This window comes from Corvus kubaryi, unplaced genomic scaffold (assembly GCF_017639235.1).
Source record: "Corvus kubaryi isolate FWS band 111438036 unplaced genomic scaffold, C.kubaryi_AGA036_p1.0 split1-37374, whole genome shotgun sequence".
Lineage (NCBI taxonomy): Eukaryota > Metazoa > Chordata > Aves > Passeriformes > Corvidae > Corvus > Corvus kubaryi.
Genome location: NW_024582079.1, coordinates 1176320 through 1190532, shown reverse-complemented (window position 1 = coordinate 1190532; position 14213 = coordinate 1176320). Strand labels below are relative to the sequence as shown.

Here is a 14213-nt window from a genome sequence, read left to right as displayed (position 1 = left end):
GAAGAGGCAGCTTAGCACATCTGTGAATGCTCAGCACCATGAACCAGAGATCCAAGTGCAGGAGAAGAGCATTCCAGGAATCCTGCACCCAATGAGCAGCAGGTTGGCTGGGGGCTGACACACAGCTCATCACAGGGAAGGCTGAGAGGACAAAGCTGTTCTGGCCGAGCCCGTGCTGCGTGTGGAGCACCAGAGAGGTTTCATGCACAGCTCAGAGGAAACAGGCAAACAAGCGGCAGCCAGAAATGTTAATATTTGCAGAAATCTCCTGGTTTTGGCGCCTGAGTGTGAGGAGCTGAAGGATGCTGGTGGAATGCAAACATGATGGATTCTTGGCTGCCTGGAGAGGTGGCATGGGGAATCTCACAGGGCAGGACAGACTGCCTGACAGGCCTGCTTGTGATGGTTCACACGAGGAGTCCTGGGGAGGGACACTGGGCTGAGAAGTTCAGGAGCACATGAAACTGGTCCCCTGGGATTGAGTTATTTGAGCATCCCAGGGGGAAAAAAAAAAGCACCACAATTAGGCCATGTTCATCCTCCTTTGCCTATTCCAGACCTTGTTTCCCTACCTCCATGTAGTAGGAGATGGATTTGTCCATGCCGATCCCCAACCCTTCTCCTGGATACATGAGGGAAAAAATGACACAAACTTCCAGAGTCCTGCCCTCACTTCACGTGGGTCCTTTCATGGCACGTTTAGGATGGTTTGAACCTACTCAACACCTCTTGCCATCTCTACAGGGCTCTTAACTGGACCGTGGCTGCCATTTCATGGGGGTATTTGGGGCTGGTCAGACATCTTCAGAGGCTCTTAAGCCTTGAAGGCTCTGGCTTTAGCAAAATAGCAATATCATTCATTTGGGACTGGGAAGAAAATATTGGCAAATAATGGCCACCTCTGGTCACCTTCCTCCTGCAGCTATTTATCCAAAGATACCATATCTCAGAGCATTGCTTCATTTCCTGCTCGCCTTTCTAACCGAGGCCTCTAAATCATGTCCCTGCAGCTGAGGTCACGGAGGGAAGTGTAATATCCATTAGCAGTGATGCTGCTATTACCTTGATTTACCTCATCCCTTCTTCTTTCACTCTTTTCTTTCTGTTTACAACAATCCCATTCCACTTCTTCCCCCTCCTGGTCTCAGCACAGGAAAAAGCTGGCAGGAGCCCACAGAAGCAAAGCTTCCTGGGATGCAGCCTGCTTTTGGGGACATGGGGAGTCTGGGGATCTCTCCTGGACCAGCAGCACCCCACTCCTTCCTGACCAGAGATGCCAAGGGCAGTGGGAAGGGCTGGCTTCAAGCTGCCCCATCCTCACCTCATAGAGTCCTTCCCCAGGGGCCTGTCCAGGTCAGCACATGGAAAAGATCAACCCCAATTCACCCCTCTGCCCCTCCCCTGCCCCATGGCTGGTCAGTGCTCAGGGAGAGCCACAGGATCCTCCAGGAGAGACTCCAGGAGAGCAGGATCCAGAGGAATCAAAGTCCTCGGGTTGTATTTGCACTCTAACCAAAGCAAAACAGGGAAATCAAAATGCAAAGCTTCTTGTCTCCAGTGGAGCTTCCCTGCCTGCATCTGGAGAGCCGACACAAGGGACTGACACTGGGTCAGCAGCTGCTTCCCCTTCCTCTCGTGTTTCACTGAGACCCCAGGGAAGCTCCCCAGAAGCTGGACCCATTGCACTTCCCACTTCATCCCCTTCAAGGCTCCTGCAAGGCCAAACAGTTCCTCTGACACCCATCTCCAAGAATACATATTTACTGCATGGAACAGAGAACGGTGAAGAGTTTTGGACCCAATCCATGTGCTTTGAGCCAAACTCTTCCCAATCCATGTTATCCTTCATTTCCCCAGTGCATAATCAAATTCTCCAAACACAGCATTCTCAGGTCCCAGCCCAGATCTTGGAGCCTCCCGAGAGGGATATGCTAAAAAAAGAAAGAAAAACATTACATTGCCAACTGAAGTGAGTGCTGAAAGGAAGGAGATGCCAGGAACACTTAAACAGGAATCCGAGACCAGGGGACGCTCGGGTGTGTGTTTTCAATCCCCAGATGGGAGACGTGTTCATTGGGAAATGACTGCCATTCACTGCTAGTTTTAGACCTTGTAGCTGATGTCCCAGAAAGTGAAATGGCCATGACAAGGACATCCCCATCTGTGTTAGAACTTTCTTCTTGGATTGACGGATTAGTGCAGCTCATGGTAAACTGGTGCCACTCCTCCTTTGGCTCCGAAATCTACATTTGCAGTTCAAACCTGCAAAGATGGAAATAAGCAATTTTACATAGGCAACAGGTTCTGTTGGCAGCAAGGGGTGTTATTTGGGAAAACCTATACATCAAGGGGTCCAGGACTCTGTTGGGTGCTCAAGGATGTCCTGCAGCTCCACACCCTGGAGCAGAGCATCTGTTCCATGAGAGCAGCATCCCACAGCCCTGTGCCAGTCCTGGGCAGGGTATCTGCTGGCACTGCCCAGCCTGGTGCCATGCCACGGGGATGCTCCTGCTGTTCACACTGCACAGAGGGACCAGGACTAGTCTCCAGCTGGGGCTAAAAGGGGAGCTGATGGGGATGTTCGACATCAGCTGAGCTATCCCAAATTCTGCTGTTTCAGGGTGAAGCTTCAGTTATCCAGCTACAGCCTCTGCAAAAAATGGGCCTACAGGTGCCCCGGGGAGGCTGTCACCTCCTGGGCTCCATAATGGGGAGGGATGAGCTCTGACCACAGTGCAGATGCTGATTCACAGGGATATCTCCCAGCACTGTTGGCTTGGGCTGCTGGGGGAACATAACCTTTTGCAGCACATTCCAGATCTCTGCTAAAAAGCAATTATTGATGCTTTTACCTCTCTGCAGAGCCTCACAAATAAAAGATCATGGTGCTGCAACAGGTGAGGGAGAAGCATCCTGGGCTGTATGTCCTGTGCTGGCATCTTGTCTTGATCATCTGTGTGTCTGTGCATAGTTTATAATGTCACCTGAATGAATGGTGGCAAAGCTGGGAGATCAGAGGCTGGACAAAGATGACAAAGCCATTTCCCTCTCAAAAGGATGCACCTAAGCAGATGATTCAGCTCCCATCCAAAATCCACAAGTTCAAAGCCAGCTGTTTCTCAGGATTGCTGGCACGTGGCAGGAGGATGGGAGGTAACACCAGCCACTCTCCCGCTGTGTTGGGCCGGCACTGGCACTGCTCCCAGGGTGAGAGCCAGCCTAGTAGAAGCACAAAGCTCTAAATGTGGGGACTGAGGTTTTGCTGCCTGAAGTCACAGCTAAGAGATTGTTCAGGCATCCCTGGATCCTTGTGTCATCCCTAGGTCCCAGTGTCATTGTCCTAGCAATATTCCCAGGGGCACTCTTCTGTGTTGTGCAGTGAAAAGGATAAAAGGGCAGCAATAAGAGCAGGCTCAGCCTGCTGGAAACAATCCCTGCCCAGTGAGTTCTTGTCCCCCAGTGCCCAGTGAGCAGTGAGGGCTGAGCATCCCTGTTCCAGAGCCACCATGGGTACTGGAACAGGAGTGTGCAGCCAACCACTGCCTTGCTCAGCGAGCTGGAGCAGTCCTGAGCCCCCACAATAACTCTGTGGGAGCTGCCAGCCCAGTTGGCCATGGCTTGACCTTGTTGGTGTCCATGGATGTCACTTGCTTGGCCACCCAGAGGCCAAGGGGTGCACCTCACTTGCCCATGGCCAACATTCCCCACGACTGATTGCTCCTCTTGCACTCAGTGATGTGCCAAGTCCAAACATCAACATGGGGCTGTGGCTGAGCGTGTGACCATGAGGGGCTGGGGACAAGGCAGAGGCCAATGCCTGCAGGCAGGGCTGCTGTGGCCACATGCCAGTGACCAAGCATGTACAGCGCAAGAAAAAGGCTGGGAAAATCTCTCAGACAAGCAAACGAAGATGGGCAAAAATACTTTCTGCACTAATTGCACTGCTCTAATGAGAAAACAGAGCACCAGGAGGAGGAGGGCAGTAGCCGGACAGTGCCTGGCACATCGCCCTTTTGGGGGCATGCTCTGGTTCTAATGGTGGTTAGGAAGGAGACAGGTGGTCTGTGCAGCTCTTGTGAGTCCCTGTGTCCCCTCTCCTTTCAGTTTTACTTGCTTTTACTTCCAGTATTGAAAGTTCTTGTGATTTTTGTCACATGTCCACCAGCGTCCATCACTTCCCACAACACCACAGGGATCATCATCAGGTGGCCACACAAGGATGAAAACCCTTCCTTCTTTCTTTCTTCGGCTAACAAGCTCACAGCCCTCGTGATTTCTGAGGCAACCCAAGGCAGTGACCCCAAAGCGTTGGCCAGAGCTGTGTTCTGAAGGTACCGTGAGCAGGGGAGAGAGAGGGAGGCTTTTGCTCGGAGCTCATTTCTGTGCTCTTTACTGAATGCAGCAGTGGGGCGGGATGTGCGCAGCGCAAGCCGGTGCAGGGGCACGGCGAGACTGTGCAGGACAGCGTAAGGACAGTGTAAGGCCAGTGCAGGGGAGGTGCAGAGGCACTAAAGGGGCAGTATACGGGCAGTAAAGGGACGGGACAGTCCGGGATAGTCCGGTCCGGTCCGGTCCGGTCCAATCCAGTCCCACTCCCGCCTGAAGCCCCCGCAGCCGGCCCGGCGCCCTCGCACGTGACCGCGTCACATGCCGGAGCCCCGCCCCGCCCCCTCCGCGGGATCCCACCCAATGAGCGGGCGGGCGCGCGGCGTATCCGCGCGGTGATTGGTCAGGGCGGGCGTCAGTCCGCAGGAGGGGCGGGGTGGGGTGGGGCGGGGCGTGGCTGAGACCCCGAGTTCGGAGGGTCGGAGGTGAGAGAGGGACGGGACGGGACTGGGTTAGATTAGATTAGATTAGATTAGATTAGACCGGACCAAACTAAACTAAACTAAGTGATGTCGCACGGTGGGGTCCCCGGGCTGGTGGGGGGCCGGGGCTGCGCCCAGGGGAGCGGGCGGTGCGCACCGTCGAGCCGAAGGGGCACCGCACGCGGCAGCGCTGGTGCTGCGTCGGCCCTGGAGCTGCTCGGGATGTGGGTGGGTGCTGGCAGCCCTCGGGCCGGGTGGCCGCTGCGCTGAGGCTCTGTGGGGATACAAGGCCGGGCCCTGTCAGACGCACCGAGCAGGTTTGCTGAAGTGACGGGAAACTGAAAGTTTTTACCCTGCGAAGGGAGTGACCCTCGGCCGGGGCCGCTCCGTAATGGGGGGCTTTCCAGCGGTGCGTACACCCAGTGCAGCGCCTGGGCAGGTCCTGTGCCTCCCACCCGAGGTTTGGTAACCAAGCCCTGCCCCGGAGCGGAGGAGAGGCAGAAGCCCAGAGGGGTGGGGATTTGTGTGTGCTGGTGGCAGGAAGCTCAGGGTGGGACCTGTGTGCCGCAGGGATGGCCGGCAGGAGCCAGGACCGGAGCCTGCGGGAGGAGCTGACCTGTGCCATCTGCTGCGAGCTCTTCAGCGAGCCCGTCATGCTGGACTGCATGCACCACTTCTGCAAGGGCTGCATCCAGGAATACTGGGAGAGCTGCGCCCACGTCCCTTCCTGCCCGCAGTGCCGCCGCAAGTTCCCCAGCCGCGCCTTCCGCAAGCACTACCTTCTCTCGGGGCTGGTGGAGAAGGTGCGGCGCTGCGGCTCCGAGGAGCACCAGCACAGGATGCAGGTGAGCGGCTTCTGCTAGGCTGGGAAGAAGGGGACAGGTGCCACGTGAGCCCTGTGCAGCCACCAGCCCCTCCTCCCACAGGCAGTTCACCCACTGTGAAGCCTTATCTGACCCAAGTGCAGTGACATATGTGTCTCTTCCTGATAAGTCCCTCTCCCTATTTCCTTACAGCTCTCTGTCTTTTGAACACTTCCTTTTGCATTAGTTTCCCTCACTGCTGTGTCCAATTCCAACCACAGCTTTGTTGTTTCTCACTGAGGGACCGTGTGGCCAGGGGCGAGGGCTGCTTGTGCCAGGTGCTCTGCTTGAGGGGACAGTCCCTGCACAACTCAGTTCATAACACACAGTGTTTAAAGCTTGTGCAAACAGATATCCCAGGCTGGAGCTCCCAGTCTTCAAAATAAATTGGATTCATTACATGCACACATATATAATTCTCAGGGCTGTGCATCAGGTGCTTGCTTCCCCTTACAGCCTTTATATGAGATGATGTTGCAGTCTCCTGATGCTGACCCTAGGAATTGGGACTGCTCCTGAATCACAGCAGAGTGGTGAAATGGCCTCCTTACCTTCTTTTCCTTGCTCCTGCAGAAGCACCTGGAAGATGCTTTGCAAGCTCGTCAGAAGGAGATGGAGAACTTGCTGCAGAGGAAGCGTGTGACACAGGAGGATATCTGCAGCCTGACGGTAATACCCTGTGGGAGCTGCTCTTCAGGCAGCTTCTGGGGCAGTGTTCACAGAGGATGTGTGTATCACTTCAGCTGAAGTTTAGCTCAGCTTCCTGTAAAAATCTAGTTGAGTAGCTCTGGGGATCCACACAAAATCCCCTGCGTGTAGGCCCAAGTTTATCACTGCTGGATATTCAGCAGAGGTTTTGGGAGGAGCATTAAGCACTCTTTAATGCAGTGTTTACAAAGTGCGTTGGTGCAGCAGAGCTGAGACATGGTGAGTGGTGAGAGCTGTGGGCAGCCTGCTCTGGCCCTGCAGTGCTGCCTCTTTGGGAGAGCATTAACTCTTGGCAGCTCTGAAATCCTCTCATGTCAGAAGGGATGGCAGCAAAGCTGAAGGAACTGTGTCAGTGGCAGGGCTGGCACTGCAAAAGTGGTGGCCTTGTCACACGGACGGTGTTGGGATTCACTGTGAAGCTCTGAGGTGAATGAGGAGCCCGAGTGCTCTCCATGGGCTTGAGAGGTCCAGGCTGCCCATTTGTACAAATCCATGAAGTGAGAACAGCTACTGCCTGACTGTGCTGCTTTCTTGGGTGTCATAAAAGCATTAAAAGCCAAGGAAGGTGCGTTTAAGGAAAATAGAAGTAGTTCAGGGATGAGATAAAACTGAGAGGGGAAAAGAACCACTGTCTTCTGACTGGAGCCTCTGATCCCACAGCCTGCACCATTTCAAACCTCTATCCTCTTGCCAGGTGTGGAATAGACCTTTGAGATAATGAAGCAGTATTAGCAAATAAGCACATGTTGTCCTGTTGCTGTGCAAGAGCTAAGAGGTGTCTCAAGAGTAGGGGAGCAAATCGCTGATCTGAACAGGGAGGCCCTGTACCTCCTCTGTGGTTCTGGTGTGTCAGCACAAGCACCTGCTAGAGCAAAGGGAGTCTGGTGAAGCTTCACATCTCTGAGGGAGGTGGGTTTCCTGTGGGGAGGAAGGGATGTGCGCTTCAGGAAGCGCTCCTTGAGAAAGTAATGAGGGCTAAGGTTGCACTTGGAGATTAAAAGCTTAAAGATTTAAGGAAAATAAGAAGTCATTGGCTGTCTCTTGTAAACAGGCAGGAAGGTAGCGAGAACACAACAAGGTTGGCTGGCGAGTAAACAACTGGAAAAATATGACCTCTGGATAGAGCTGAATAGGATTTTATCAGCCTTAATGACAAAGATTAGTTTATGCAGCTCGCCTGTCAGGCAGCTCTGCTCAGGGTCTGGAACGCTGTGAAATAAATCCAAACTAACCTGAACAGCTGAGTCTGCAGCTCCACAAAATTTAAAGAGCTCCAGTCTTGCCCACAGGCAAATTCCTGGTGGTGTGGGAGAGGGCTGTGGCTGTGTGTGGGGATTCCTAGTTATGGTGACCAAGCCTTTGGTGGATCTGGTTTTTTGGGTTTGTGGGGTTTTTTTTCTTTGGCTCTGCAGCCTTGAAAGTTGTCCCTGTGTCTTGTTCTCCATCCAAAATGTCACGGCTGTGTCTAAAGCTCAGATTTCCAGGGCTCTGTCAGCAGAGTAACAAGCCCAGCCATCTGGTGCACCTACTTGCGTGTTTTAGCTGTTGGACTCACCTTCTGCCTCCTCCCTCTGCTCAGAAAGTGTCTGGGGAGCTGAACTTCAAGATGCGGGCTGAGTTTGCTCGCCTTCATCAGATCCTGGAGGAAGCGGAGAGAGCTGTGCTGGCAGAGCTGGGTGACAAGGAGGAGCAGTCACTGGCACGGCTGCACAGGCACGTTGACCAGCTGGAGGAGGGGATAGCAGTGCTGCAGAGGGACATCGAGCACGTCAAGCAGACCCTGAGCAAGATGGAAGATGTGTCACTGCTGGAGGTGAGATGCTCGGCTGGCCCTGGCAGGAGGATGAGGGATGTTGCAGGATCTGAAATTGGGATGGGAGAGTCTTAAATGACAGCACTAGGCTGTACCCGAAAGGTGTTCTCACTGCCATCCCTCTGGATTAACTGCCCAATCCCTTGGAGTGTGGAGACTTTTGCCATAAGGGATACAGTGATCTCAGATGTGGTGGGTCTTGGGAGCCTTTACTCCTTCTCTATCCAAGTGTCCAGTCAGTTTTCCCCAGGATGCAGATCCTGGTAGCTTGGTTTCCTCTCTGTGCTGTGTGGCTGCAGGAGGCAGGACAAGGAGCTTATTTGTGCAGCTGCATGAATTAGAGTGACTGCTAATTCTCTCTGCTTCTCACTGCAGGTGGAGAGCCTGGATATCAGGTATGTGTCTGGCATGAAAGAAGCTGATTCTCTTTTCAGGAGCTTATCTTAGTCCCTGGCTGGGACCACATGTGAGAGGCACTTTATCTCAAGTTTTTAAAGCGTCACAAATTGCTCAGGAAGGTGCTGGTGCAGTGCAAGGTGGAGGCTGGTCCCCAGCATACATTGGATGCTCTTCCCAGGGCGCACCCTACATGTTGAGATGGTGGGACGAGTGGGTAGAGGAGACATGGTGGTTTGGGATGGGTGCAGCAGCCATGCATGCTGCAAGAGGGAACAAGGCTGATGACACAAACTTTGGGTGCTTTGTCTTCTCCGTGCTCTTTCTTAGCTTCTTATTACTCATGGGGCTGCAAAACTGACTCTGAGGTGCAGGTTTGTCAGAGGCTGGGAGTAGGTGAGGGCCGGAACTGCCATAGGGAACGTGTCCATGTCCCCTCCCGGATGCAGCCTGACTCCACAGGCCCAGCCTGTTCAGCCATGCAGGAATCCTGTTGGGTGTGCTGGGCGTGGGTTTGCCAGGAGTCCCTGCTGCACGAGTGGTGCTGCTGGCTCTATCTTGGACACCCCTGCCCTGAGCCACTCACTTCACTGCGGGCAGAGCTGCATCAGGCAGAGCGAGCAGCTGCCAGAGGTGTTTGTATCCCATCTTTACCAAATCTGTCACATGCAGCAGTGTCCTGCAGCCCTGCCTGTGCTTTTCCTGCCTGCGTTGGCAGTGGCTCAGCAGAGGGACTGACCCTGCCTGCCTCTCTCTGCCCCAGGCCCTCGGTGCGTGTTGAGACCCAGCCTGCCCTGGACCTGCAGCACTACAGGGACAGCCACAGTGGCCCCTTGCAGTACATCTTCTGGAGGCAGATGCTGCGTTCCATCTGCCCTGGTGAGCACATTGCCGTGAGGGATGGGTGTGGTGGGCCAGGGATGCTCTGCAGAGGGAATATGCAGCTGGTAAAATGCCATGCTTGATGTCTCCACAGCTCCCGCCCCACTCACCTTTGACCCTGAGTCAGCCCACCCCAACCTGGTCTTCTCCAGAGACCTGACAGCAGTGACAGAGAGGAATCGAGCCCAGCCTGTCCCCATCAGCCCTCGGCGCTTCCGTCAGTGCGTCAATGTCCTGGGCTTGCAGGCCTTTGACAGCGGCCAGCACTACTGGGAGGTCTGGGTGGGCAGCAAAACCAAGTGGGACCTGGGGGTGGCTGCTGACACTGTGGACCGGGCAGCCAAGGTCAAGCTGTGCCCAGAGAATGGCTACTGGACACTTCGCCTGCGGAACAGGATGGAGTACTGGGCCACTGCCACCCCCTGGGTGCGCCTGACTCCCCGCCAGCCCCCACGGAAAGTGGGTGTCTTCCTGGACTGCCAGGAGGGCACTGTCACCTTCTTTGATGCTGGGGACATGTCCCACCTCTTCACCTTCCACCAGGTCTCTGCAAAGAGATACTGCCCCTTCTTCAGCACCTGCTTCAGCGACGGGAGGGACAACATGGAGCCCATGCGGCTCTGCCACCTGGCCCTGTGAGGAACCAGGGTGTGCTGGGGGCACCAGCCTGGCTCCGGCCTGGGGCTGCACTGGCAGCCAGTTCTGCACATGCAAACCTTGCTGGGTGTTGGAGGAGCTGTTTTGGTTTCAGTTTTGGGAGGAAGGAAGGGGGTGAGTCTCTTCCCAGGTCCTGTCTGCCCTCCCTTCCCTATGCCATGGGTGTAGTTGCCACAAGGCATTCACAGGGGTTCCCTGGGACTCCTAGAAGAACAGTTTCCCATTCCTGAGCACAGCACAGTTCAGTAACAGCAGCCACGGGGCTGCAGGGGAGGTGGCTGTGGGTTGCTGGCACCTCCTGCCTCTCTGAGCTCCCACCAATAGCCCCGTGGAGGAGGGCAGCGGTCCTGGGGTACCATCGGTTGCCTCTGAACTCCACATCCCCGACCATGGGCATCCTCTGCTGGAAGAGCTTCCCGGGGCAGGGCAGCAGAGGGAGCCCGGTGCACAGCCCAGGGATGGTGGCGCTGCTCCCTCACCTCGGTCACTATTAAAGCTCATTAGAAACAAGGTGGTGCCTGCTGGGCCTGCTCGGGGCTTGTGTGCTGGGGGGGATCTGCTGCTCTGGGGTGTGGCACAGCCTGGGGGCACCGAGAAGCCCCCAGGACCCCTGCTCCAGCCCTGGCACTTCTGTGCGTGCAGCACAGGAGGCTTAAAAGAGCCATTGCTCCCACATAGTTCCTTGAAGCACTCCCTGCACATCTTGCAGTGGCTTTTCATCATCTGCTCTTTGAGAACAAGGGAGAGAGGTCCTCTGAGCCTAGCCCTGTTCTTGGGCTACAGTGTTTTAAGATTTGGCCATCTCTGGCCTGGCTGGGTCTTAAAGATTTTTGCATGTGAAAAATGCCAAGTCCTATTTCTTGCCAAATTCAGCAAGAATGTGGCTCTTTTCCTGTCAGCGCCCCTGTGGTCCTGCTGGCAGCACTACCCCTGCAGGAGGGCAGGCAGGGATCCCGGGGGGGGGGCAAGTCAAGGGGGTTTGGCTGCTGTGGTTTGTGCCCAGGAGGTGCTGGCAGCATCTCTGCCTCACCAGTCAGCAGAGGTGCTGGGGTGGGTGGGAGGGAGGATGGTGGTGCCTGAGGTGGGTGGAAATGTCATGTTTATCCCACCCAAATTCATTCTAGGGTCAAAGCAGAGGCCAGAGCTCCCCAGTGCTGTGTAGTCCCTAGTGCTGGCTGGAGCCAGATACCTCTGGCAGGGGCTCAGCTTTCTGTGGTGTGGGAAGGGACAGGTGTGAGGCTTTCCAGCTCCCACAGCTGGGCCCAGGGACACTTAGCAAAGCAAGGCCTTCACTGGCCATCTGGCTGCCCAGCGTGGATGGCACAGGGGCCCTGTTCCCCCATGGTGCCACAAGGGACATTGCCCCTCCTGTGCACCACTGCTGCAGTGTGCCAGGGCTGGGGGTGCTGAAGGCCTGTGCCAGGGCAGGAGAAGAAGCCAGAGGTGAGGATGTCCCATGCAGGGTTCAGGCAGATGTGATCTGTGCAGGAGCACTGAGCACAGCCCGGGGCTGCTCCCAGTGGTTGGGAAGCCTCTGCTCTGTGCAGCCTTGCTCGGGTGTGGAGGGGATGCTGGGGGTTTATGTTCCCTCCTGGCCCCCTGTTGGCCTTTAGCCGGTGAGTCCTGAGCCCATGACCTGGACTCGGCCTCCTCTCCCAGCTCTCACCTCCTCTCACTGCCCCACAGCCTCAGCTGAAATAAAAGTGGAGAAGAAAGAGCTGTTGGCTTGGAAATGGTGCTGCAAGTTGGGCCGTGTTCCCCCCTGCAAGGGCTGGGAGCCTCTGGAAAGGCGAGGCTGGTGTGATCACAGCAGGGAGTTACGTTGGGGAAAGCTGAAACCCATCAGCTCCCGCAGCCTGCCCCAAACTGCAGCCAGGTACGGCTGGGCAGCAGCAGGCAGCGTCCCCGAGGTGTGAGGGGAAGCGGATCTGCCAGGCCCTGGCAGAGGTGAGCACAGCCAGGCTCTGTTGTCCGCCAGCTCCCGCTGCCCAGTGCTGCTGTGTGCCACTGCCGTGTGCTGCGTGGGCCAGCGTGACAGCACAGGCTGTCAGCGTGTGCCACTGCCATCGCTGCCACCTCCCACACCCTCCCCATGCCGAAGGCAGAGCTGGAGAGCAGCCAAACCCACTTGTCTCAAATGCTCCTGAGGAAGCACGTCCTTCCTTCTCCTGCCGGGCTGTGCGTGGTGGCCATGGCATGCTGCTCCCAGGCAGAGCCACATTTTGGGGTATAATGTCCTTGCCTGGCCTTGCTGGTGGGGCAGGGCTGGGGAGGCAGAGCAGCTCCTACGTGCAGGGAAAATGCTGCTCTGGGCTGCTGTGTGTGCGGCAGTAGCCCAGTGAGGAAATGCAGTCTGCCACTAAATGCTGCCTGAAAAAAACACATTTCTCTGACAAACCAGAGCACCGTGGAGTAGGAACCATAGGCATAAATGCAGTGAGCCTGGCCTACGTGAGCCGGGCCTGGGTTCAGGCAGGAGGGGATAGGGATGGGAGACTGGGCACCATGGGGTTAAAGCACTCCTCACCTCAGCATCCAGCTCTGCACCTGCCAGCGCTGGCTCTCACCATCTTCTCCCAGAGGCAGGCTGTGTTTTTCTTGTGGGTTACCTCATTGCTTTGTCCCTGGGTGTTCCCAGAGCCACCCCAGTGTCCCTTTCCCACAGTTATGCTAGGGCTGGGCAGTGTCCAGCAGCTCCTGCCTTGGCAGCCTTCTGTGATCTGTGTCCCGCCGGAGCAGCCCCGTCCCCAGCGCACCCGTAGGTGCGGAGTGGGCGGCAAAGCTCTGTTATCCGGAGCTTTGGGGAAGCCTTTGCTTCCTCGGGTCCCCCACGTGCTGGAATGGGGACAAGATTTTAAAATAAGATCCTTTTGTTTCCCAGGGCGGTAACAATGGAAAGGTCCCATCGGTCCCACAGTCGCCCTGCGTTTGTGATGGAAAATTCCCCGCCGGGGCAGGGCGAGCCCTCCCCGGTGTCCTGCCACTACTGCCATTAGATGGCAGCATGGACGGTCTGGTCCTGTCCACCGCCGCCTGCACCGTGCCACGTTTGGACTGCAATGGGTGGAGGATGCCAAAATCCCTTGACTTCTGGGGTGCCGGAAGATGCCTGTCCCCTCAGCCCCGGGTCAGACCCTCTGCTCCTCTCGCACTCAGCTTTTCCAGGCACCCTTTGACCGTGCACTTCACCCAGCAGCTCAGTGGTGCCGTGTGATTCATTCCCCTGTCCACCCCTCACCACCTCACCGCTCACCTCTCGGGGCACTGGCCCCGATGCTGTCCCCAGCGTGGGTGCACTGCGGGGCTGCGCCGTCTCTGACTGCAGCCCCCGTCACTGGGGAGGGGACTGATCCCTCCTCAGCTCTTCGCTCCTTAGTGCTGGGCAGTGCCACCCCTCTGTGACATTCCAGCTCTCCCTCATCATGGCAAGTTTTGGAAGTCTCTCCTCAAACCTGTAGGGGCTTGGACACCTAGCCGAGCGTTCCCGAGAGGTGAAGGGACACGGCCGCTTTCTGCTCTGCTGAGATCAAGGAGGGAGGTGATCCAATATGAGTGTGCTGAAGAGTGATGGAACTGGCACTCTTTGGGTTTAAAACACACTAATTAGGATGGGGGGAGTCGGGTGAAATAAATTCTGTGACTTAGAGTCCCTCTTAGGGTTCCAGGAGAGGGACAGAGTGATTCCTTCCGCGAGTTTGGCAACGTGAGCAGTTGAGTGCACCAGAAGTTTTGCTGCCTTTTCGAAGCCATGAGCACATGGCTTTCATTGAGGCTCTTTCTTCACTGCCTACAAGTGAGCGTAATTGATAATCCTCTGGGGCGCAGCGCGGGGCCGGGCTATTTATCCGTTCAGCGCTGGTTGGGTGCACAGGCAGCTGGCCAGGGCTGTGCCACCGCGCTCCCAAAGCTCTGCCATCGCCTCCGTCTGTGAGGCATTCGCAGCCAGTTCGCTCCGAGCCAGAGCCGCGGTCGCTGGCAGTGGCAGCGTTGTGGGGGCAGCGTCGCTGGCACCAGTGGGGCGGCACCGCTCGTCTGCCAACGCCACGGGCGTGTGGGGGGGTTTGGCGTGTACCTGCCAGAGAGCCG

General features: G+C 56.2%; 1 protein-coding gene across 6 annotated transcripts; it reads left to right on the top strand.

Annotated features, from left to right (window-relative positions):
* Positions 1-4234: 4234 nt before the first annotated feature.
* LOC121657843 (zinc-binding protein A33-like) lies at positions 4235-10638 on the top strand. Of its 6 annotated transcripts, none has more exons than XM_042013983.1 (7): positions 4235-4331; positions 5379-5653; positions 6245-6340; positions 7959-8192; positions 8568-8587; positions 9352-9467; positions 9565-10638. In XM_042013983.1, exons 2-7 carry the CDS (start codon positions 5381-5383, stop codon positions 10107-10109), a joined length of 1284 nt encoding a protein of 427 aa, XP_041869917.1. In that variant the 5' UTR covers positions 4235-4331; positions 5379-5380; the 3' UTR covers positions 10110-10638. The 6 variants fall into 6 exon arrangements, with proteins under 6 accessions (XP_041869917.1, XP_041869915.1, XP_041869918.1 ...); XM_042013981.1 differs by lacking the exon at positions 4235-4331 and adding an exon at positions 4742-4811; XM_042013984.1 differs by lacking the exon at positions 4235-4331 and adding an exon at positions 4826-4837.
* The last annotated feature ends 3575 nt before the right edge of the window (positions 10639-14213 follow it).